The sequence below is a fragment of the Aquarana catesbeiana genome, linkage group LG02 (genome assembly GCF_042186555.1).
Source record: "Aquarana catesbeiana isolate 2022-GZ linkage group LG02, ASM4218655v1, whole genome shotgun sequence".
NCBI classification, from domain to species: domain Eukaryota; kingdom Metazoa; phylum Chordata; class Amphibia; order Anura; family Ranidae; genus Aquarana; species Aquarana catesbeiana.
The window spans coordinates 136,065,429-136,088,697 of NC_133325.1; the positions used below are offsets into that span (position 1 = coordinate 136,065,429).

Sequence of the window (23,269 nt, forward strand, 5' to 3'; positions counted from 1 at the left end):
AATGAAAAGTATTTTTTGTATTTTTTTTTTACTGTATCATTTGTAAATGTAAATGTATAAAAAAAAGTTTTGTGCTTTTATGTTTGTTCTAAGCCGTGGATGAAAACTTTGGTCTTGGAAATAAAACTGTCTGTAAGACGCGTATGCTAGGATTGGAACGTGTAATTCTCAAATAAAACTTGCACTTGGTACTTTTGTGTGTGCCGTTTTATTATCTACATCCAATGATATACAAATATTAAAGGTCCCAGTGGAATGGACGGAAATTAGATCATTGTTGACTGTAGTATAGTAGCTATCCGGCTTAAAAGCTTTAAGTAAATTCCAGACCTGGGTTCCTTGCCTCCCCAATGCCAATCCCTCTTTGCTACCCTAAATTAAATTACCAAAGTAATACAACTTGGAACAGTGCCGATTGCAGCTGAGGAGAGATTCTTGTAGAAGATCTAGACAAGGGTATAGCTACTGGTGACAAGTGCAGTGATGCTTCCATATAAATGCCTATTATTTGGTTGTGTCACCAAGTTTTGGGGACGTTTAAAATATTCCCACCATTAATTATTGTCGAATGGCATTCAGGGTAACAAGTTCACATTTAAGAAGTTCCCCAGAGTATAACAGCTGCAGCAGTTACAATGGAAGCTAATTTATTTATTACAGGTACTTGTATAGCGCTGTCAATGTATGCAGCGCTTTACATATATATTGTACATTCATATCAGTCCCTGCCCTCAAGGAGCTTACAATCTAAAGTCCTTAAAACTCACATTCATACATACACATACTAAGGCCAATTTAAACAGGAGCCAGTTAACCTACCAGCATGTCTTTTTGGAGTGTGGGGGGAAACCGGAGTACCCAGAGGAAACCCAAACAGCTACAGGGAGAGCATACAAACTCCAGGTAGTGCCGTTGTTGGGATTCGAACCAACAACCCTAGTGTTGCTAGGCGGATGTTTACATCTCTATCATGCATTGTCTCACCAAAAGTGCAGCCTGCATCCTTTTTTTTTTCTTTGCTTTGCCTTGCTGTACACATTTGGTGTGGGGCTTATAGATGAGAAGAGTATAACAGATACTGCGTTTATAGCAGCATACCATCCGAGTAGTCAAACATTTTTTCATTAAGGTTTACAATTATCTGTGTGCATTTTTCATGTGTTCCCATTTAAGTCTAGAGAGCCAAAAACATGCATTGTTCAAGCAAAAAGGAACACTGTACTGTTTTCCAAGAAGATAAAAAGCATAGGTGTGGGCGGGCCCCATAGAAAATGTTATCCTGCATTGGCCAATACATGTAAAATCGCACAGGTGTGAACGGGGACTTTATTATTTATAATGCATGTAACAAAAATAATGGAGGGTGGTTGACCCACATTTAAATGGTTAGCAAGAAGATATATGCATTAAAGTGCAAAAAATACCTGTTTATCCTGCCTGAAAGCCAGTGACTTTGCAAGCTCCTATGCACTATGACTGTCGTGCACTGAAATCTCAGCAATGCTGTCATGTTCGCATCTGTGCACTACAGAATACCTCCCCCTTATGGTATGGAGAAGAGATGTGTTCAGTAGTCCAAATCAGGTGTGAGCAGATTGGAGTGATTACAGATTGCAGTACAATGAGGGAGCAGGGTTAGACTAGGACAGGAAGTGTTTTTGCTAGCAGGATCACTATGTAAAATGAAAGGAAAAAGAAAGGCAGCCATCACATCAAAGGGACTGGTAAGTTGCAATTTGTTAAAGCTAAATTATAAGCATACAGTACCTTGAAAAAGTATTCATACCCCTTGAAATTTTCCACGTTTTGTCATGTTACAACCAAAAACATAAATGTATTTTATTGGGATTTTATGTGATAGACCAACACAAAGTGGCACATAATTGTGAAGTGGAAGGAAAATGATAAATGGTTTTCAAAATTTTTTACAAATAAATAAGTGAAAAAGTGTGGCGTGTATTTGTATTCAGCCCCTCAGAATCAATACTTTGTAGAATCACCTTTCACTACAATTAGAGCTGCAAGTCTTTTTGGGGATGTCTCTACCAGCTTTGCACATAACGCAAGCTCTGTCAGATTGGACGGAAAGCGTCTATGAACCGCAATTTTCAAGTCTTGCCCCAGATTCTCAATTGGATTTAGGTCTGGACTTTGACTAACACATCAATAGACTTTGATCTAAACCATTTCAATGTAGCTCTGGCTGTATGTTTGGGGTCATTGTCCTGCTGGAAGGTGAACCTCTGCGCCAGTCTCAAGTCTTTTATAGACTCTAACAGGTTTTCTTCTAGGATTGGCCCCGTATTTGGCTCCATCCATCTTCCCATCAGCTCTGACCAGCTTCCTTGTCCTTGCTGAAGAAAAGCATCCTCACAAAATGATGCTGCCACCACCATGTTTCACGGTGGGGATGGGGTGTTCAGGGTGATGTGCAGTGTTAGTTTTCCACCACATATAGTGTTTTGCTTTCATGCCAAACAGTAAAATTTTGGTCTCATCTGACCAGAGCACCTTCTTCCACATGTTTGCTGTGTCCCCTACATGGCTTCTCGCAAACTGCAAACAGGACTTCTTATGGCTTTCTTTCAACAATGGCTTTCTTCTTGCCACTCTTCCATAAAGGCCAGATTTGTGGAGTGCACAACTAATAGTTGTCCTGTGGACAGATTCCCCCACCTGAGCTGTGGATCTGTGCGGCTCCTCCATAGTTACCATGGGCCTCTAGGTTGCTTCTCTGATTAATGCTCTCCTTGCCCAGCCTGTCAGTTTAGGTGGACGGCCATGTCTTGGTACTTTGCAGTTGTGCCATACTCTTTACATTTTTGGATAATGGATTGAACAGTGCTCCGTGAGATGTTCAAAGCTTGGGATTTTTTATAACCTGACCTTGCTTTAAACTTCTCCACAACTTGGCCTTGGCCTTTGCCTTTTTGATGCTGTTTGTTCACTAAGGTTCTCTAACAAACCTCTGAGGGCTTCACAGAACAGCTGTATTTATACTGAGATTAAATTACACACAGGCTGACTATTTACTAATTCGGGGACTTCCTAAGGCAAATGGTTCCACTAGATTTTAGTTAGGGGGTATCAGAGTAAAGGTGGCTGAATACAAATGCATGCCACACTTCATTTTTTTATCCCAATAAAATATATTTACGTTTTTGATTGTAACATGACAAAATGTGGAAAATTTCAAAGGGTATGAATACCTTTTCAAGGCACTGTATATATGAAATAAGATAACACAGCTCTGTAATCATTATTGCAATATTAAACACATTTTTAACATACAAGCAGTGTATGTACCCACATTTGACCTGGTGTTAGCCTCTTGCAATTCCTGGAGAGCAGAGCTGGAGCTTTTGAGAAAGAAGCAGCTTAAAGAGCAAACCAGTTCTCTGAAAAGAGGAGAAAGCAGAGGGACAGAAAGAAAAGCCAGTCACTTGCACTGTCTGGTTACAGCTTGGGGTGAGTTCAGACTAGAATTCTGCTTTAAATTTGTGTTCTTGGGTTTGGAATGTTAAAAGTGGAGGAGATCGTGTATTTTCTCTCCTTCCTTTTAATGTTTACCAGTACTAAAGGGTGCACTAACAGTGTGGACACTTACATCATATTGTCCAATACAACATACTATGCATTAGGTTTGTGGTACATAGCATTTGGAACAAAGAAATGAAAACCAACATACATGTTGGATAGATATTGACTTTGAAGAAATTGTTCTCCATCCATCTCCTCTTAATCTTTCCAGTTATTCTTGGTATATACAGTGCAATATATATATGTATATATGTGTGTGTGTGTGTGTGTGTGTGTATATATATATATATATATATGTATGTGTGTGTGTGTGTGTGTGTGTGTGTATATATATATATATATATATATATATATATATATATATATATATATATATATATATATATATATATATATACACACACACATACAAAACCCCAAATTCAAGAAAACTTGGGATTCTGTGTAAAATCCACATAAAAACAAAATGCAGTTATTTGCAAATCTCACCATCTCTTCCATTTTAAGAAAAAAGGTGATTTTTAAATTTATGGCAGCACCATGTCTGAAAAGAGTTGGGACAGGGCAACAAAAAGCTGGCAAATTAAGTGGTACTAACAAGGAAGAGGTGGAAGAACATTTTGTTACTTAAAGTGGTTGTTGTAACCTTTAAAAAAAAAAAAAAAGAGATCCTGTTCCGTTACGTTGAACCGTATGGTGCTTGTGCTGTCTAACCTGTCCCTCTGTAAGCTGAAAAAAACCTGGTTGATCCTGCCTGTTCCTGTCCCCCCTCTGTGTGCTGACAGTAATTATGGCTGCTGAGTCCTGATTACTATGGTCAGTTTACGTGCCTCCGACATCCGCTGATCTCTCTCCCCCTCCCTCCCTGCCTGTCAGCTCCTGTGTCTGTTTGTGAGCCATCTCAACACCCCCCACCCCTCTCTCCTGCCACTATTAGTAGCAAACTTTAAAAAATTTCACTGCCACCCCTTCTCTTTTATCCAGCCATAACACACAGTGTAAGTGTTTGCTGAAAATGATGCCTCTAAATACCTTTTTTCAGATATCATCAGGCCAGCCACCTGACTCCCAGCCGCTCTATTCCTTCAATCTACGGGCAACAGTGGGAGGGACAGAGACCTCCCTCTGATGTCAGCCTGGGAGGTCGTGTGACTGGCCAGAAGATATCTGAAAAAAAGGTATTTAGAGGCATCATTTTCAGCAAATACCTTTTTTTCAGATATCTTCAGGCCGGTCACACGACCTCCCAGGCTGACATCAGAGGGAGGTCTCTGTCCCTCCCACTGTTGCCCGTAGATTGGAGGAATAGAGCGGCTGGGAGTCAGGTGGCTGGCCTGATGATATCTGAAAAAAGGTATTTAGAGGCTTTGTTTTCAACACTTAAACAGTGTGTTATGGCTTTATAAAAGGGAGGGGCTGGCCGTAAATGGTTTTGTAAGGTTACAAACACTTTAAGTTAATTGGCAACAGGTCAGTAACATGATTCAGAGTAAAATCTGTAAAAAGCTTTGTCTACACTAAGCAATTGCTGAACAATTTCAAAATACAGTGCCTTGCAAAAGTATTCACCCACCTTGGCTTTTTACCTATTTTGTTACTTTACAGCCATTAGTTTAATGTTTTTTTTAATCTGAATTATATGTGATGGATCAGAACACAATAGTCTAAGTTGGTGAAGTAAAATTAGAAAAATCAGTAGATAAAACTCTTTTTCAGAAATAAAAAAAATGATAATTGGCATGTGCGTATGTATTCAACCCCTTTGTTATAAAGCCCATAAAAAGCTCTGGTGCAACCAATTACCTTCAGAAGTCACATAATTAGTGAAATGATGTCCAACTGTGTGCAATCTAAGTGTCACATGACCTGTCATTACATGTACTCCCAAAATATATGGAGGAAGGTGCTCTGGTCTGATGAAACTAAAATTGAACTTTTTGGCCATCAAAGAAAACGCTATGTCTGGCGCAAACCCAACACATCACATCACCCAAAGAACACCATCCCCACAGTGAAACATGGTGGTGGCAGCATCATGGTGTGGGGATGTTTTTCAGCAGTCGGGACTGGGAAACTGGTCAGAGTTGAGGGAAAGTAGGATGGAGCTAAATACAGGGATATTCTTTAGCAAAACCTGTACCACTCTGTGTGTGATTTGAGGCTAAGATGGAGGTTCACCTTCTAGCAGGACAATGACCCCAAACATACTCCTAAAGCAGCACTTGAGGGGTTTAAGGGGAAACATGTAATTGCGTTGGAATGGCCTAGCCAAAGCCCAGACCTCAATCCAATAGAATATCTGTGGTCAGATTTAAAGATTGCTGTTCACAAGTGCAACTTGAAGGAGCTGGAGCAGTTTTGCAAGGGAGAATGGGCAAAAATCCCAGTGGTAAGACATGGCAAGCTCATAGAGACTTATCCAGAGTGACTTGGAGCTGTGATAGCCGCAAAAGGTGGCTCTACAAAGTATTGACTTTAGGGGGGTGAATAGTTATGCACATTTTTCTGTTATATTTGTTGTTTGCTTCACAATTAAAAAAAAAAAAAAAAATCTTAAAAGTTGTAGACATGTTCTGTAAATTAAATGATGCAAATACTCAAACAATCCAAGTTGTGAGGCAACAAAACATGAAAAATGCCAAGGGGGTGAATACTTTTTGCAAGTCACTGTAATTTTCCTCAAAATTGCTAAAAATGGAAACGCAATACCGGATGCCTGCGATCCAAAGATGGTACCGCATTAAAAACAGGCCTGTTTCTGTGATGGACATCACTACATGGGCTCAAAAATGCTTCCAGAAATTGCTGTCTGTGAAAACAGTTTACTGTGCCATCCAAAAATGCAGGTTAAAGCTCTATCATACAAAGAAGTCATATCTGACCATGATTCAGAAACACTGCTGTTTTCTCTGGGTCAACGCTCATTTAAAATGGTCTGTTGCAAAGTGGAAAACTGTTCTGTGGTCAGGCAAATCGAGATTTGGCAATCTTTTTCGCAACCATGGGCGCTGTGACCTTTGGGCTTGTTATCAGAGCCGATTTCAAAAACCTGCATCTCTGATGGTATGGGGGTGTATTAGTGTGTATGAAATGGGCAGCTTGTACATCTAGAAAGGCACCATCAATGCTGATATATCAAGGTTTTAGAGCAGCATATGCTCCCATCCAGACAATGGGGTTTATTTACTAAAGGCAAATCCACTTTGCACTGTAAGTGAATTTGGAAGTGCAGTTGCTGTAGATCTGAGGGGAAGCTCTGCTGATTTCTATCATCCAATCATGTGCAAAGAAAAATGATGTTTTTTATTTTCCTTGCATGTCCCCCTCAGATCTACAGCGACTGCACTTCCAAGTGCACTTGTAGTGCAAAGTGGATTTGCCTTTAGTAAATCAACCTCAAAGTCTTTTTCAGGAAAGTCCTTGCATATTTCAGCAGGACAATGCTAAACCACATACTGCATCTATGGCAAGAGCATGACTTCATAGTAGAAGAGTTTGGGGGCTTAACTGGCCTGCCTGCAGTCCAGACATTTCACGAATTGGCAGTATTTGGTAAATCTTGAAATTAAAAATATAATAAAGGAGGCCTAGGACTGTTGAGCAGCTGGAATCCTATATTAGGCAATAATGGGACAACATTACTCTCCCAAAACTCGAGCAACTGGTCTCCTCAGTTCCCAGAAATGTAGGCCTCTTGCACTTGATACTCCTGTTTGAGAATCTACTCAGACTTTTTTTTTGTATGTATCTACACATATTTACACGCATTTTTGCGTATATGCGTTTGTGCATTTTGGCACGCACTCGCGCAAATGCGCGAAAACTTATTCTTGCGTTCTCGTTCTGCACAATATAGATCATTTGTGCGCATGAGGCGTAAATTACTGACCAAAAAAGCTGATTTTTCTATGTTTTTTTTTTTTTTTTTTACTGAAGAATGCACAGCACTTGTTTACGTGCCTGTGTGCATAGGCACCTTACAATTAACGGGCTGTATTTTAGCTCAGTAAAAAAAAAAAAAAGCTGTACTGAGCTTTTTCAAGCTGCAGTGTGCAAGAGGCCTTAGGCTGGATTCACACCTATGCATTTTTAGTGCTTTTTGCATTTTGCAGATTTGCACTACAGAACGTGTTCCATAGGAAACCATGGTAAAGGGACTGTAGTTCAAATCTGCAAAATGCAAAAGCACTAAAAATGCATAGGTGTGAATCCAGCCTTACAGAGTGTTGTTAAAAGAAGAGGTGATGCTACACCATGGTAAATCAGGCCCTGTCCCAACTTTTTTGAGATGTGTTGCTGCCATCAATTTCAAAATTATCTTATTTTTTTTTTTAAATGGTATGTTCTCTAATTTTAAACATTTTATATGTTCTCTATTGCCACTCTGAGGGGCCAATAGATGGGGCCATGTATTGTAAAATCTTGGATAGGAACCTTCTTCCCTCCCCAGAACACTGAAGATGGGCCTTCCAGCATGACAATGACCCAAAACATACCGCCAAGGCAACAAAGGAGTGGCTCAAGAAGAAGCACATTTACGTCATGGAGTGGTCCAGCCAGCCTCCAAAGCTTAATCCTATAGAAAATTTATAGAGGGAGCCAAAGGTTAGAGTTGCCAAGAGACAGCCAAGAAACGTTGAAGTAACCAGAGAAGTATAGTTTTTATTTTTATTTTTGATTCATGCTTATGTGCATACAGCATCAGACCGATTGTGCAGCTGTCCCATGCCGTCTCTGCACTGAGAACCGAGCCACCAAACATCGCCGATGGCTCGGTTTTCACAGATCCCCGAGAGGAGAGCTGGTGACTGTCAGTCAGCAGCTCTCCTATGTGCTTCTCCACGCTCATTGGAGCACTGAGCTGTGGAGGGGCGGGGAGCGGCCGTCTCAGCGGCTTGCTGAGACAGCCTTCAATTAAGGCAGCTGGTGGATCCAGACTTGGGAAGTGGGGATGATACGCTGCCACGACTGATGGCAGTGACGCAAATTGCACTACTGTGACCCAGAGAAGAAGCTCAACCTGGACTTCTCTTTTAAGATTTTAGAGAAGATCTGTAAAGAAGAGTGGACCAAAATCCCTCCTGAGATGTGTGCAAACTTGGTAACCAACTATAAGAAACGTCTTACCTCTGTATTTTTTGCTTGGGGATCAAATACTTATTTTACTCACTGAACTGCAACTCAATTTATAACATTAGTATCATGTTTTTTTTTCTGGATTTTTGGTTGATATTCTGTCTCTATCATTTAAAATACACCTATGGATGGCTCGCGGTTGTCGGCACTATACCTCCAATTGCACAGACCTATGTAAGTTACCACTCTGAGGGAGTGTCTTCACCCCACCCCTTGATTTGTTGATAGAGGTTCAACTTTTCAGACGTAGCTCTTTAATTTCAGACACATCACTTGAAGATTGGCAACAAGCCATGAAACGTGTAGAGCCAATACATGCCGTGTTTCCCATTATTTCGCATAAGTCCATTATCTATTTTATGCTTTTACCTATCATTATAGGGATCCATGAAGCCATAGGCCAGACGGGCACTCTTCATAATAATTATGTGTGTGTGTGTATGTGTATGTGTGTATATATATATATATATATATATATATATATATATGTGATATCTATTGCTACCCATGTTAGTATCATGTTAACTGTTGTCAATTAGACATTGAGATCATATGTGTACCCTTTTTATATGAATTAAATAATGTATATGAATCTCCTCTGACATCAACAAGGCATTTTTGTCCACACAACTGCCACTCACTGGATATTTTCTCTTTTGCAGACCATTCTCTGTAAACCCTAGAGATGGTTGTGCATGAAAATCCCAGTAGATCAGCAGTTTTTGAAATACTTAGACCAGCCTGTCTGGCACCAACAAACATACCACGTTCTAAGTCGCTTAAAGCAGAGCTCCACCCAAAAGGGCCCCCCTCCTCCTTGCCCAGTTGCCGGGCCATTCACAAAGTGCAGCGTGCTTCGCGCATGCGCAGTAGGGAACTGGCTGTGAAGCCGCAAGGCTTCACTGCCGCTTTCCCGTAGAAGAAATGGCGGCGGCAGCACCCGAAAGTCGATTGAAAAATCAACTGGGGTGAAGACACCGCTGGATACCAGGGCAGGTAGGTGTCACAGCATTAAAATTCAGCAGCTACAGTACTTGTGAGCAGCCCTGAGAGACTGGTGCATCATCAGTTAGAAGTCTGGTTTTGATCTTCATAACAGGGAACTAGTGCAGGGATTTATAGTGAACAAAAATATGAACTTAAAATCTTTTTGATCAAATTGTGAAAATGACATTGTTGTCCACACTTCTCATCTTCACCTAACCTATCTTACTACTGTTGTAATTCATTAGTGACTTTCCAACAATGAAGTCATCAACAGGTGGCCAAGTGACCTAAACAGACGTCAGTTGTTGCCCATTCTTGCTGATTCAGATGTCTGGATATTCATTTGTCGCGGCCAACAGACAATGTCCGTACATACCCTCCAGAGAGATTTTCTGCAGGCAGTAGCTGTGTTGAGGATATTTAACCTTGAACAAGTCACCTGTTTCCTAGACACCAAAACAATAAAATGTTGGCCCATTAAACTCAGGAAAACAAAAAAAAAAAAAAAAGACACTTGGGGAATTAATTGTAATTACTGCTTTAATATGAACCTCAAAAATAATCCTGTTCAAAGTAATGATTACAAAAATGTAATTTTAATAAATCTTTTAAGGGGTTGTAGACCCTCGTGTTTTTTCACCTTAGCATCCTATGCATTAAGGTGAAAAAACTTCTGACACTGTCCAGCCCCCCCGTTTTACTCACCTGAGCCCGTTCGTTCGCTCGGCAAATCCAATGACGCGGGGGGCGGGGCCGAGTCCCGCTTTCTGTGTGAATACATGCAGAAGCAGGACTCTGGAGCGCGCCCACACAGGTGTCCACCAATAGAGCCCTTCTCCATCGTGAAAACCTGTTGTGGGGAGGAGCTACCAGCGCTGCCAGGGGACCCCAGAAAAAGACGATCGGGGCCACTCTGTGCAAAACGAACTGCACAGTGGAGGCAAGTATGACATGTTTGTTATTTATTTATTCTTTTTAAACAAGGGTTTACAAACCTTTTAATCTTTCCTATTACGTGTTTTCACAGGAGGATCTAGCCACCAGCAATGCTACATCCTTGTTTCCTGAGATTTCTCCCCTGAAGAGTATATGAAAACAGAAGCACACAAGGAGGAGAGATACATTGAAGCAGTAATAGAGATAGAAGATTAACATCAGGCAGAACCAGAACCAGGAATAGAAGGCAGACAAAACTCAAGTCTCCAGGGGGGACTAAACACTAGAATTTCAACTGAAATCTCAAAGCTTGGTATACACTAGTAGAATTTTGTTTGAATATTTTCATTGTAAGAAAGTTCATACATTTTTCTAATCATTATTTGGGTCAGATTTGAAGAGGCAGGATGGAAAATATTTCTCAAGTGTACAAATTTCTAACAGTGTTTGGGGTGTTCATGCGGTAAAATCTATTCATTCCAAAATCAATGTTAAATGCAAACAAAATCTTGAACTTCTATCGAGCAAGATTTTAATGTACTAAGAATTTTTGTAAGAATTTTAATTCAAAATTCTACTAGTGTATACCCAGCTTAACAGTGGGTGGCTCTGCCAGCTCGACAAAAGTAAAATAATCAATCACCTCCTGTCAAAAGACCCATGCTTAATAATTGTTGGACAAACTGTGCCTGCAGGCATTGTTCATGTATTCTGACAGCAGGGCTGGTGCAAGGATTTTTGACACACTGGGCAAAAACTCATTTTGCCGCCCCCTTGGCGCTGCCCCTGACTCCACACCCTTTGTCTTGCCCGTGTATACCCCACCTTTTTAATGACTGCTCCAATTTTGGGGGTGTAGCCAGTCACCTGACTCACGCATGATACGCAAGCAGGGTATGTAAGAGCCAGGAAAGGGTGGGGATAGAGATTTTTGCAGCACCTATTTCTTCAGCTGTGGTCCAAGGGCCCGCACCTGCGCCTTTTGGACCTGGCCGGAAAACCCGGAAGCAGTGGCATCACTAGGGTTGGTGTCACCTGGTGCACGTAAAACTTGATGTCACCCCCCCACCGCAGCCCAGTGTTGGAGCTCGTTGGCGTCAGTTGCGGCAGTCAATAAGGCCCACAGGCAGTATTAGGGCTAGAGGATAGCAGGTTAGGCAGTTCCCAATGGCTCAGTTCCTAGGTACAGTAATCGATAATGGCCGACAGTGATCCCTCCGGGTGGACATTCGCTCACTCTGGGTTGCCCGGGGTGACTCTGCTCAGTGGTGGTGCTGGGCAGCGTGGCTCTCTCTCTGGTGGCGCTGGGCAGCGTGTCTCTCTCTCTCTGGTGGTGCTGGGCAGCGTGGCTCTCTCTCTGGTGGTGCTGGGCAGCGTGGCTCTCTCTCTGGTGGTGCTGGGCAGAGTGTCTCTCTCTCTGGTGGTGCTGGGCAGCGTGGCTCTCTCTCTGGTGGTGCTGGGCAGCGTGGCTCTCTCTCTGGTGGTGCTGGGCAGCGTGGCTCTCTGGTGGCGCTGGGCAGCGTGTCTCTTTCTCTCTGTTGGTGCTGGGCAGCGTGGCTCTCTCTCTGGTGGTGCTGGACAGCGTGGCTCTCTCTCTGGTGGTGCTGGGCAGGGTGTCTCTCTCTCTGGTGGTGCTGGGCAGCGTGGCTCTCTCTCTGGTGGTGCTGGGCAGAGTGTCTCTCTCTCTGGTGGTGCTGGGCAGCGTGGCTCTCTCTCTGGTGGCGCTGGGCAGCGTGGCTCTCTGGTGGCGCTGGGCAGCGTGTCTCTCTCTCTGGTGGTGCTGGGCAGCGTGGCTCTCTCTCTGGTGGTGCTGGGCAGCGTGTCTCTCTCTCTCTCTGGTGGTGCTGGGCAGAGTGTCTCTCTCTCTGGTGGTGCTGGGCAGCGTGGCTCTCTCTCTGGTGGCGCTGGGCAGCGTGGCTCTCTGGTGGCGCTGGGCAGCGTGTCTCTCTCTCTGGTGGTGCTGGGCAGCGTGGCTCTCTCTCTGGTGGTGCTGGGCAGCGTGGCTCTCTCTCTGGTGGTGCTGGGCAGAGTGTCTCTCTCTCTGGTGGTGCTGGGCAGCGTGGCTCTCTCTCTAGTGGTGCTGGGCAGCGTGGTTCTCTCTCTGGTGGTGCTGGGCAGCATAGCTCTCTGGTGGCGCTGGGCAGCGTGTCTCTCTCTCTCTCTCTCTCTCTCTGGTGGTGCTGGGCAGCGTGGCGTTCTCTGATGGCGCTGGCCAGCGTGGCTCTCCCTCTGGTGGTGCTGGGCAGCGTGGCTCTCTCTCTGGTGGTGCTGGGCAGCGTGGCGTTCTCTGATGGCGCTGGCCAGCGTGGCTCTCCCTCTGGTGGTGCTGGGCAGCGTGGCTCTCTCTCTGGCTTCCCCCAGCACAGTCCTCTTTTTTTCCTGTATCCTGTAGCTCAGGGATGTCAAACTGGTGGGCCTCCAGCTGTTGCGGAACTACAAGTCCCATCATGCCTCTGCCTGTGGGAGACATGCTTGTAACTGTCAGCCTTGCAATGCCCCCTGGGACCTGTAGTTCTGCAACAGCTGGATGGCCACCAGTTTGACACCTGTGCTCAGCTGCTACAGTGTACTTACTCCCTGAGCTTTTTTCCGGGATCCAGGCTCCCCCCCCCAGTAGAGTGCATGCTGGAGGCTGTAGTCTGTTCCCTGTGCCAATCTTCGGGGACTACAGGTCCCATTATGCATTGCTCCCCTAGTCTCTTCTAAATGGCCCTCAGCTGTGGCCAACGGGGAGGGAAAAAGAGCGGGCAGGAAGCTGGTGCGAGCCGCTCTCTTTTCTCCCGCACTGCTGACAAGAGAAAGAGAGGGGGCTAGTGGGAGAAACACTCTGACAGCCCACAGCTCGCCTATCCCATGTCACAGCGCCGCTTCCTGGTGGACTGAGCAGGGGAAAAGAGCCCAAGCGCTGTCACCGTTTAACTCACGGGGGGGTGGGTTCAGCACAACTGACTGATGTACGCTTTAGGCCGGCGCCTACCTTGCCTATAAGTAGCGCCAGCCCTGTCTGACAGGTGGCTTTAGCAGCTTTTAGAATACAACAGCCCTGCAGAGAAGATTTGTCCATCCACGCTGTTGGTATGTATGAATAAATCTTTGTGTATGGCAAGTAGTATTATCATACAGGATTAATGTAAAGCTAACATGAACATGAGACGGTTGTATAAGGCTGGCCATACATTATACAATTTTCTTGTACAATGTTCCTTTAGATTTACCAAAACCATATAATATGAGGTCAAATCTAAACACTTTCAATTTTTATGCATTCAGACAGGACCTTGCACTACATGGTTAAAGGTACAGTATCTCACAAAAGTGAGCACACCTCTCACATTTTCGTAAATATTTTCTTATATCTTTTCATGTGACAACACTGAAGAAATGACACTTTCCTACAATGTAAAGTTGTGAGTGTACAGCTTGTATAACAGTGCAAATTTGCTGTCCCCTCAAAATAACTCAACACACAGCCATTAATGTCTAAACCGCTGGCAACAAAAGTGAGTACACCCCTAAGTGAAAATGTCCAAATTGGGCCCAATTAGCCCCCCCCCCCCGGTGTGACTCGTCAGTGTTAAAAGATCTCCAGTGTGAATGGGGAGCAGGTGTGTTAAATTTGGTGTTATCGCTCTCACTCTCTCATACTGGTCACTGGAAGTTCTACATGGCACCTTATGGCAAAGAACTCTCTGAGGATCTGAAAAAAAGAATTGTTGCTCTTCATAAAGATGGCCTAGGCTATAAGAAGATTGCCAAGACCCTGAAACGGAGCTGAAGCACAGTGGCCAAGACCATACAGCGGTTTAACAGGACAGGTTCCAATCAGAACAGGCCTCGCCATGGTCAACCAAAGAAGTTGAATACACGTCCTCAGCCTCATATCCAGAGGTTTTCTTTGGGAAATAGACGTATGAGTGCTGCCAGCATTGCTGCAGAGGTTGAAGGGGTGGGGGTCAGCTTGTCAGTGCTCAGACGATATGCCGCACACTGCATCAAATTGGTCTGCATGGCTGTCATCCCAGAAGGAAGCCTCTTCTAAAGATGATGCACAAGAAAGCCCGCAAACAGTTTGCTGAAGAAAAGCAGATTAAGGACATGGATTACTGAAACCATGTCCTGTGGTGTGATGAGACCAAGATAAATTTGTTTGGTTCAGAAGGTGTCAAGTGTGTGTGGCGGCAACCAGGTGAGGAGTAAAAAGACAAGTATGTCTTGCCTACAGTCAAGCATAGTGGTGGGAGTGTCATGGTCTGGGGCTGCATGAGTGCTGCCGGAACTGGGGAGCTACAGTTCATTGAGGGAACCATGAATGCCAACATGTACTGTGACATACTGAAGCAGAGCATGATGCCCTCCCTGTGGAGACTGGGCCGCAGGGTAGTATTCCAACATAACTACCCCAAACACACCTCCAAGACGACCGCTGCCTTGCTAAAGAAGATGAGGGTAAAGGTGATGGACTGGCCAAGCATGTCTCCAGACCTAACCCCTATTGAGCATCAGTGGGGCCTCCTCAAAACGGAAGGTGGAGGAGTGCAAGGTCTCTAACATCAACCAACTCTGTGATGTCATCATGGAGGAGTGGAAGAGGACTCCAGTGGCAACCTGTGAAGCTCTGGTGAACTCCAAGAGGGTTAGGGCAGTGCTGGAAAATAACGGTGGTCACACAAAATATTGACACTTTGGGCCCAATTTGGACATTTTCACTTAGGGGTGTACTCACTTAATGGCTGTGTGTTGAGTTATTTTGAGGGGACAGAAAATTTACACTGTTATACAAGCTGTACACTCACTACTTTACATTGTAGCAAAGTGTACTTTCTTCAGTGTTGTCACATGAAAAATAACTAATAAAAAGGAAATAACCGCGCTAAATATAAGTGAAACACATGAAACAATCTCCAAGACTTCCGTGAGGAAGTACATATATAAATACAAAAATGTTGAAAATTATTAACAATTAAATTATGAAAAGTACATGGGTCAACACATGTATGTATGAATCAAACATGAGTGTCCATATGTGATATTTGCGAATAAAAATAAGTGTCCATATATAGTAACAGAAAATAAAAATGTGAAGTAATGATATGAAAACAGTCCAAGAAAGACCCCTTGGATGAATCCAACCAGAGTCAATGGTGTAAACAATATGAGTGACAACCCATACAGTATCCGCAAATACCCAATAATTGCGCTTACCGCAAGGCAAGCGTACACCAGCCTGTATCACGTCTTGGGTTGGAGAATCCAGATGGTGCTCTTAGACTGTATACATCGTAGCTGAAAGGATGCAATGAGGACACCAAACTTCCATCTCATAGACATGTAAATAAAAAAAAACTGGCCATAGTGTAATACTGCCAAACTAATTAAAGTTTAGAAAAGGTAGAAAACTTACACTAGTGCATAAAGATACAGCAGGAAAAAATCAAACTCAGTAGTAAAGATGAGACCCCACACTCCGTGCAAATATTGCGCTTACCACAAGGCAAGCCAACAACAGCTTGTGTTCAGTATTGGTTAACCACACCACACTACGTGATCCACCACCAGGCAAATAATGCGCTTACCGCAAGGCAAGCCAACCACAGTTTATGTTCAATAGCAGTATGAGAGATCCATTGGCGTTCTGGACTGCTTGTGGCAGGAACCGGGGGATACAGCAGAGACTCCAAAATGACATCTCACAAGCATGTAAATAAAAAGGAACTGGCCATAGTGTAATACTGATAAAAACGATTTAATAGATAAAGGTAGAAAACTCACATGAGTATGTAAAAATACAGCAAACAGCCGGCCGGCATAGCGAGCACCCGTCTACACTGAAAATGGCGATGACGTCAGAGCGTCAACCTCCCATTTTCTTTTTTGTTGAAAGTTTTGGGTACCAACTGCAAGATGTAAACCAACATAATTCACATGTGTATGTTTGTAAGTCTTAGGTACAAAATGCACATCTCATCTAAGGTATTTATGGCCAAAGATCTTGTCCAAATTTCCAAATAAGTATCCATTTAGTCCAGCTTGACAAAGCCAATGTCCTTCGCATACTGCCTGAAGCACTGGCGGCACATGTTCAGTCCATATTTGCGGATCAGTCCATGTCGGTTTGAACACACGCGGCAGGAGCGGGATCCCTGGCCGAACTTCCTCGGGTGACTCCAGTAGAGCTGCTGGTGGCCCATCGTGCTCGCCTCTCTGCTCGGGAAAAGGCTTAGGGAGGTTGACACTCTGACGTCATCGCCATTTTCAGTGTGGACGGGTGCTCGCTATGCCGGCCGGCTGTTTGCTGTATTTTTACATACTCATGTGAGTTTTCTACCTTTATCTATTAAATCGTTTTTATCAGTATTACACTATGGCCAGTTCCTTTTTATTTACATGCTTGTGAGATGTCATTTTGGAGTCTCTGCTGTATCCCCCGGTTCCTGCCGCAAGCAGTCCAGAACGCCAATGGATCTCTTATACTGCTATTGAACATAAGCTGTGGTTGGCTTGCCTTGCGGTATGCGCATTATTTGCCTGGTGGTGGATCACGTAGTGTGGTGTGGTTAACCAATACTGAACACAAGCTGTTGTTGGCTTGCCTTGTGGTAAGCGCAATATTTGCACGGAGTGTGGGGTCTCATCTTCACTACCGAGATTGATTTTTTCCTGCTGTATCTTTATGCACTAGTGTAAATTTTCTACCTTTTCTAAACTTTAATTAGTTTGGCAGTATTACACTATGGCCAGTTTCTTTTTATTTACATGTCTATGAGATGGTAGTTTGGTGTCCTCATTGCATCCTTTCAGCTACGATGTATACAGTCTAAGAGCACCATCTGGATTCTCCAACTCAAGACGTGATACAGGCTGGTGTACGCTTGCCTTGCGGTAAGCGCAATTATTGGGTATTTGCGGATACTGTATGGGTTGTCACTCATATTGTTTACACCATTGACTCTGGTTGGATTCATCCAAGGGGTCTTTCTTGGACTGTTTTCAGATCATTACTTCACATTTTTATTTTCTGTTACTATATATGGACACTTATTTTTATTCGCAAATATCACATATGGACACTCATGTTTGATTCATACATACATGTGTTGACCCATGTACTTTTCATAATTTAATTGTTAATAATTTTCAACATTTTTGTATTTATATATGTATTTCCTCACGGAAGTCTTTGAGATTGTTTCACGTGTTTCACTTATATTTAGCGCGGTTATTTCCTTTTTATTAGTTATTTTAGTGCACATCTCACTGTTTAACTGCTGCTTTTTGGGGGGATATTTTCTATAGGTAGCGCAGTATTTTATTTTTTTTTGAGGGGTGAGGGGTGTACTCACCTTTGTGAGATACTGTAAATCTAAAGGAAATTGAATGAGAAAATTGTATAATGTATGGCAAGCTTAAAGTGATTGTAAAGGTTCATTTTTTTTTTCTTCTTTTAAATAACAATTTGTTATACTTACCTGCTCTGTGGTTTTGCAGAGTGGCCCCAATTCTCCTTTTCTGGAATCCCCCGGCGGTGCTCCTGGCTCCTCCTCCTCATCGGGTGCCTCCCACAGATAGACGCATTCCATTGGGGCACTTGTGCAGGCGCGCTTCTAAGTCCTGCTGCTGCGTCCATTGACAAAGACAGCAGGACTCAGCCCCGCCCCCCCATCACTGGATTTGATTGACAGCAGCGGGAGCCAATGGCTCCCGCTGCTATCAATCTGTCCAATGAGGACCGGACCAAAGTCCAAAGAGGCTGGATCTTCTGGACTCCTTCTCATCACTGGAACGATCGGGTTCAGGTAAGAAAAAGGGGGAGGTCTGGGGGGAAGTGCAGCACAGAAAGTTTTTAGAATGCTTTAAGTGAAAAACGCTGAGACTTTACAACACCTTTAAGACTTCTCGGGTAAGCTGTGTCTAATGTAAATATCTAATATGCCTCACCTAGTTGCCACCCCATGTGGTTTCATGATCTATTCAATTATCATGGCTTTAAGTTTATGAACTTGATGATTATGCATCACAAAATGGACCTCAACTAGCTTGTTGGTGTCCAAGTCCCTACCCATGGCTGTATGTTCAATGGCCAATTTAATATCGCTGTGATGCTTCCGAAAAATCATTTCCTAAAAGGGCTAATGTTTTTCCTTATGTAAGATAGGAAACATTATTCTAGCAATATGGACTACAATCGTAAAGTACAGTAACCTCTGGCATTTCCATGCACCGCATGTCCCTCTAGTGATCAGTATAACAGGTGACATCATATTTGTGTGCCAAACAAGAGATTGTGGGATAAGTAGTTCTCCCGACTGATAATTACTTTGCATGATTATGTGCCTGGACTACATATCCCAGGGATCTTTTCTACCATCAGGAAGATTGCCGGGAGTAGCTATAAAAAAAAGCAAAAGCCTGCGCAGAGCTCTCTTCCTCCTGGGCCTGAAGCAAGACGGACCTCTCCGTGCATGGAAAGAGGGGTCGTGGCCTACCATGCGGTGTACCACCTTCCAACCCGTACCAGAGGGGCCTAGCTCTGCCAGCACCACTCCGGTCGCCTGCCAGTTGGTGTACCAAGCTTCACACAGGGGGATAGTAGATCCGCTGCACAAGTGTCGCTCCACAAGTTACAGTCCGGAAGACATCATATCGGCCTGGTTGTTGGTGAGAGGGCAATCGCCCAACCTTTACAAATACTTTATCACGGTTTTATACTTTGCACAGACATCTTTACCTTAGGAATTCTTTACTGAACTCACTTTGAACACTGTGCAGAGACACCTTTAGTTATGTTTACAAGGAACCTATTGCTTGTTACCACCTTATTGGATTACAGTTAATGAGGTCCTACATGCCGGTGAAGAACATCAGATCTGCAATGGGGACATTACTGTCATTACTGCTATAAGGGCCTTTATACTATCACCTTTAAGTCTGACCTCTCATTAGGGAGCTTATTGGCCGGCCAAGGACTCCCTCTTAAGAAGTGTGCCAGTATATTCAGATATCTGTGTCCATCCTTACAGGTGCTAGCAGTATTTCATTGACCCAATGTATATAATATATTGTTCTACTTAATAATATCTTGCTTTGTGTTATTTGGGGGAATTCCTTTACTGAGTTGGCGCTGTCGCCTAAAACTCAGCAGATCTATTACCTCCTCTTTGTGTCAATATCCTTTTCAATCTGTTCTAGTAAACCTTATCAGAACATGAATACACAGAGTTGTCTGACTTATTATTTTAAGGTGGTGCAAGGATCTCGGAACCCAGAGTGTCAGGTGGGTTGGAATGTTCACCAGGTCATGGCAGTGGTCTTTTAATGGCTCATGAAGGAGGATTGTATCTTGTAATGAATAGGATGATTTCAGTATAATCACATAGAAGGTTAGATGTTGGTGCCCTTTCCCTAGCAGCTAGTAAAGTACAAGAGATCCATCAATTTGTTGTACGTGTGTTGCAACTGCTGTTCGCAATCATCAGAATCAGAACAAATTTGTAAGACCCATAGAAACTGACCGAAAGTCGGCAACAACATGAGATGTTGCGGTTGACTGGTATGGTACGTAAATTTAACAGATTCGGTGCTTTGTGGACTTTAGGATGGCTTTATATAGGGGTTTTTTTTAGTAGAATTCAAATATCATTGTGAAGTCAGTTACTGCATTCATGTATATGTAAATATTTCTGTATCAATCATGGTCACTATGTTGCCCTTTTAGCTCTTGTTAGTCCCAACAGCATTGGCTGATCCTTTACTATTATGAGTACACCCTGCATTTACAATAATAAAGAATTAGTCAATGCTGGCAAGGGGTGTGTGAAAAACTGTAGTAGCTACAGTTCCACCCCTGACAGGCCCTGTGCATCTTGCTGCACTCTGCAACCTTCTACAGAAGCAGCTAGACTCTAAAGGCCCATACAGTACACACGATCAGATTTTCCAACGGGAAATGTTCGATGTCGGGCTGTTGGCAGAAAATCCGACCGTGTGTATGCTCCATCGGACAATTGTTGTCAGACTTTCTGCCAACAAATGTTGGCTAGTATGTCTTCAAATTTTCCGCCAACAAATGTGTGTTGTCTGATCTTCCAATCGTGTGTACTCAAGTCCGTCGGACAAAAGTCCAAAGTACAAACACGCATGCTCAGAATCAAGGAGAAGCCAGAAGCGGTCGGTCTTGTAAAATAGCGTTCGTAATGGAGAATTAACATTTGTGACGTCGCAAATTATATCTCCAAAAGTAGCACACATTCTCTTCTTCTTTAATGGGATAATAATGAAGCTGCTTTGCTGGTGATACTGATGGAATTATTGCAAACAAATTTTCAAAGGCTTTTTTTTCCTAGTGATATCAAGAATAATATATATATATATATATATATTTTTTTTTTTTTTTTTTTTTTTGGTAAAAGTTACTACAGCACCATTATCCTGTAGTTTTTAAGATCAAAAGATACAACTATGTTGGTGTCCCTTGTTAATTTTACATTGTATTTTTTAAATGTAACTGCCTACTCCCAAACTGTCATTTGAAGTAAAACACATAGCCAAGTATTATTCTACACATTTTTTTTTTTTATTGTGCATTAAAAAAAAGAAAACAAATACAATTAGACATGCTATCTGCGAATAGAACTTAACTAAAAAGTTCATTCTATGCATCCAAAAATATACCAAATCAAATCATTATTCAACCAAAAAAAATAACATCAAAGCAATAACTCCAAGGCCAATAATAAATAACACGTTATCTCCTCTGATTCTGCAACATGTCTGGTTGACGAACGGCCATTCAGAAACAAACTGAAAAGCACTAAATGAAAAACGCGAAAAGAAAAGCACGAATCAACACTCACCAAACTTCTACTAACACAAAATTAGCAGAAGGAGCCCAAAGGGTGGCGCTAAATAGCTGAAAAACCACGTAGTAAGACTAGTACGTCACTACGTTTGTAATTGTTGGCCAACATTTGTGTGACCATGTGTATGCAAGACAAGTTTGAGATAACGCCCTTCGGACAAAATTCCACGGTTTTGTTGGCGGAAAGTCCGATCCTGTGTACGAGGCATAAGGCAGTGGTTCTCAGGACCCACAAACAGGTCAGGTTTGCAAGATAACTGAAATACATCACAGGTGATATAATTTGCTGCTCAGTGATTGCAGTATTCTAGTCTGCATCTCCTTAAGGTAATACTTAAAATCTGGCCTGTTAGTGGGTCCTGAGGACAGGAGATGAGAACCACTGCTCTAGGGGAAGACACACAGGGGTTAATTTACTAAAACTGGAGAGTACAAAATCTGGTGCAGCTCTGCATAGAAACCAGTTTCCGTTTTTTTTTTTGTTTTTTTTTTTTTTCTCAAAGCTTAATTGAACAAGCTGAGGCTAGAAGCTGATTGGCTAGAATGCACAACTGCACCAGATTTTGTACTCCCAGTTTTAGTAAATCAACCCCACAGAGTGCAGGGGGCAGCAGTTCCAAGCATGAACTTGCAAGCAGTAGAGCTGCCAAGCTCCGACCGTTTTTTGTAGTACATTAAGTAGTGAATGGTATACTTGGCCTATAAACTGGGTTATTACTCCTCTCACTATATTCAGCACATATCTCTGTACCTCTCAGACATCTCTTAGATCAGTGTTTCTCAACTGCAGTCCTCAAGGCGCACCAACGGGTCATGTTTTCAGGATTTCCCTCAGGTTCAAAAAACTGTGGTAATTACTAAGGCAGTGAAGCGGATTAAATCCCTTGTGCAAAATAATGGTAAGCCTGAAAACATGACCTGTTGGGGCGCCTTGAGGACTGGAGTTGAGAAACACTGTCTTAGATGAAGCCACACTAGCCCTGAGAGCGACATGCTCCAGCTACAAAGCCCAAAAGCTGGCCATGGTAAGCAGGATCTCCGTCAGCAGGTAGACATTATATCTTTGGGCCATTGACACGCATTGTATTTACTTCAGTCTTGTGTGTGCAATTGATCATATTGTTTATCATTTTCAAAACAATGGTCAAAGTCAGATAAGACAGTGAGCTGAATGGTGAGGACTAAGGCTCCTTCCACATGGGATGGATCCGTTTAGCAGGGTGCGCCAGCTCAGCAGAAGATCGCTCTGTCGATCTCTGCTGAGTCGGCGGATGACAGGTCCGTCTTTGCTCACTGAGCGAGGAGGAGCCTGTCAGAGCCCCCGCTGCTTCCTATGAGGAGATCAGACGAAAACGAACAGCATGTCCGTTTTCATCAGATCTCATCTCATCCCATCCGATCTGCCAGACAGATGGCTGAATGTATTGCCATATGTCTGATTTTAGCGGATCGGATGGCAGATGAGTGTCAGCAGACACATCTCCGCTGACATCCGCTTGCCCATAGAAGTCAATGGATGGCCCGCCCAGATCCGCCTGAAAAACGGACAGGCGGATCCGAGCAGGCTTATCGTGTGAAAAGGGCCCAAACCTTCAAGAGCACATTATTTTTTACTGAGGGCCACACCTACTTATAGCACCACCCCTTGGAGGAGCCACTGGATTGTTTGTAACCTTCAACCCTGCACCATTGATGATATCCCCTGTACCTGGCCCTGAGTGTTCACACACCTAAGAATGTTTCAATAGGCTTTAATAACACAAAAAATCCCTGAAATGGAAAAGGTTAGGCAAACAAATTCAATGTCAAACAGTT

The 23,269-nt window shown here is 43.2% G+C and overlaps 1 protein-coding gene across 1 annotated transcript; it reads right to left on the minus strand.

Annotated features, from left to right (window-relative positions):
• Positions 1-16,615: 16,615 nt before the first annotated feature.
• Positions 16,616-16,816, minus strand: LOC141129804 (small ribosomal subunit protein uS14). The gene has a single exon (XM_073617872.1). It carries the CDS (start codon positions 16,785-16,787, stop codon positions 16,617-16,619), a length of 171 nt encoding a protein of 56 aa, XP_073473973.1. The 5' UTR covers positions 16,788-16,816; the 3' UTR covers position 16,616.
• Between the last annotated feature and the right edge of the window lie 6,453 nt (positions 16,817-23,269).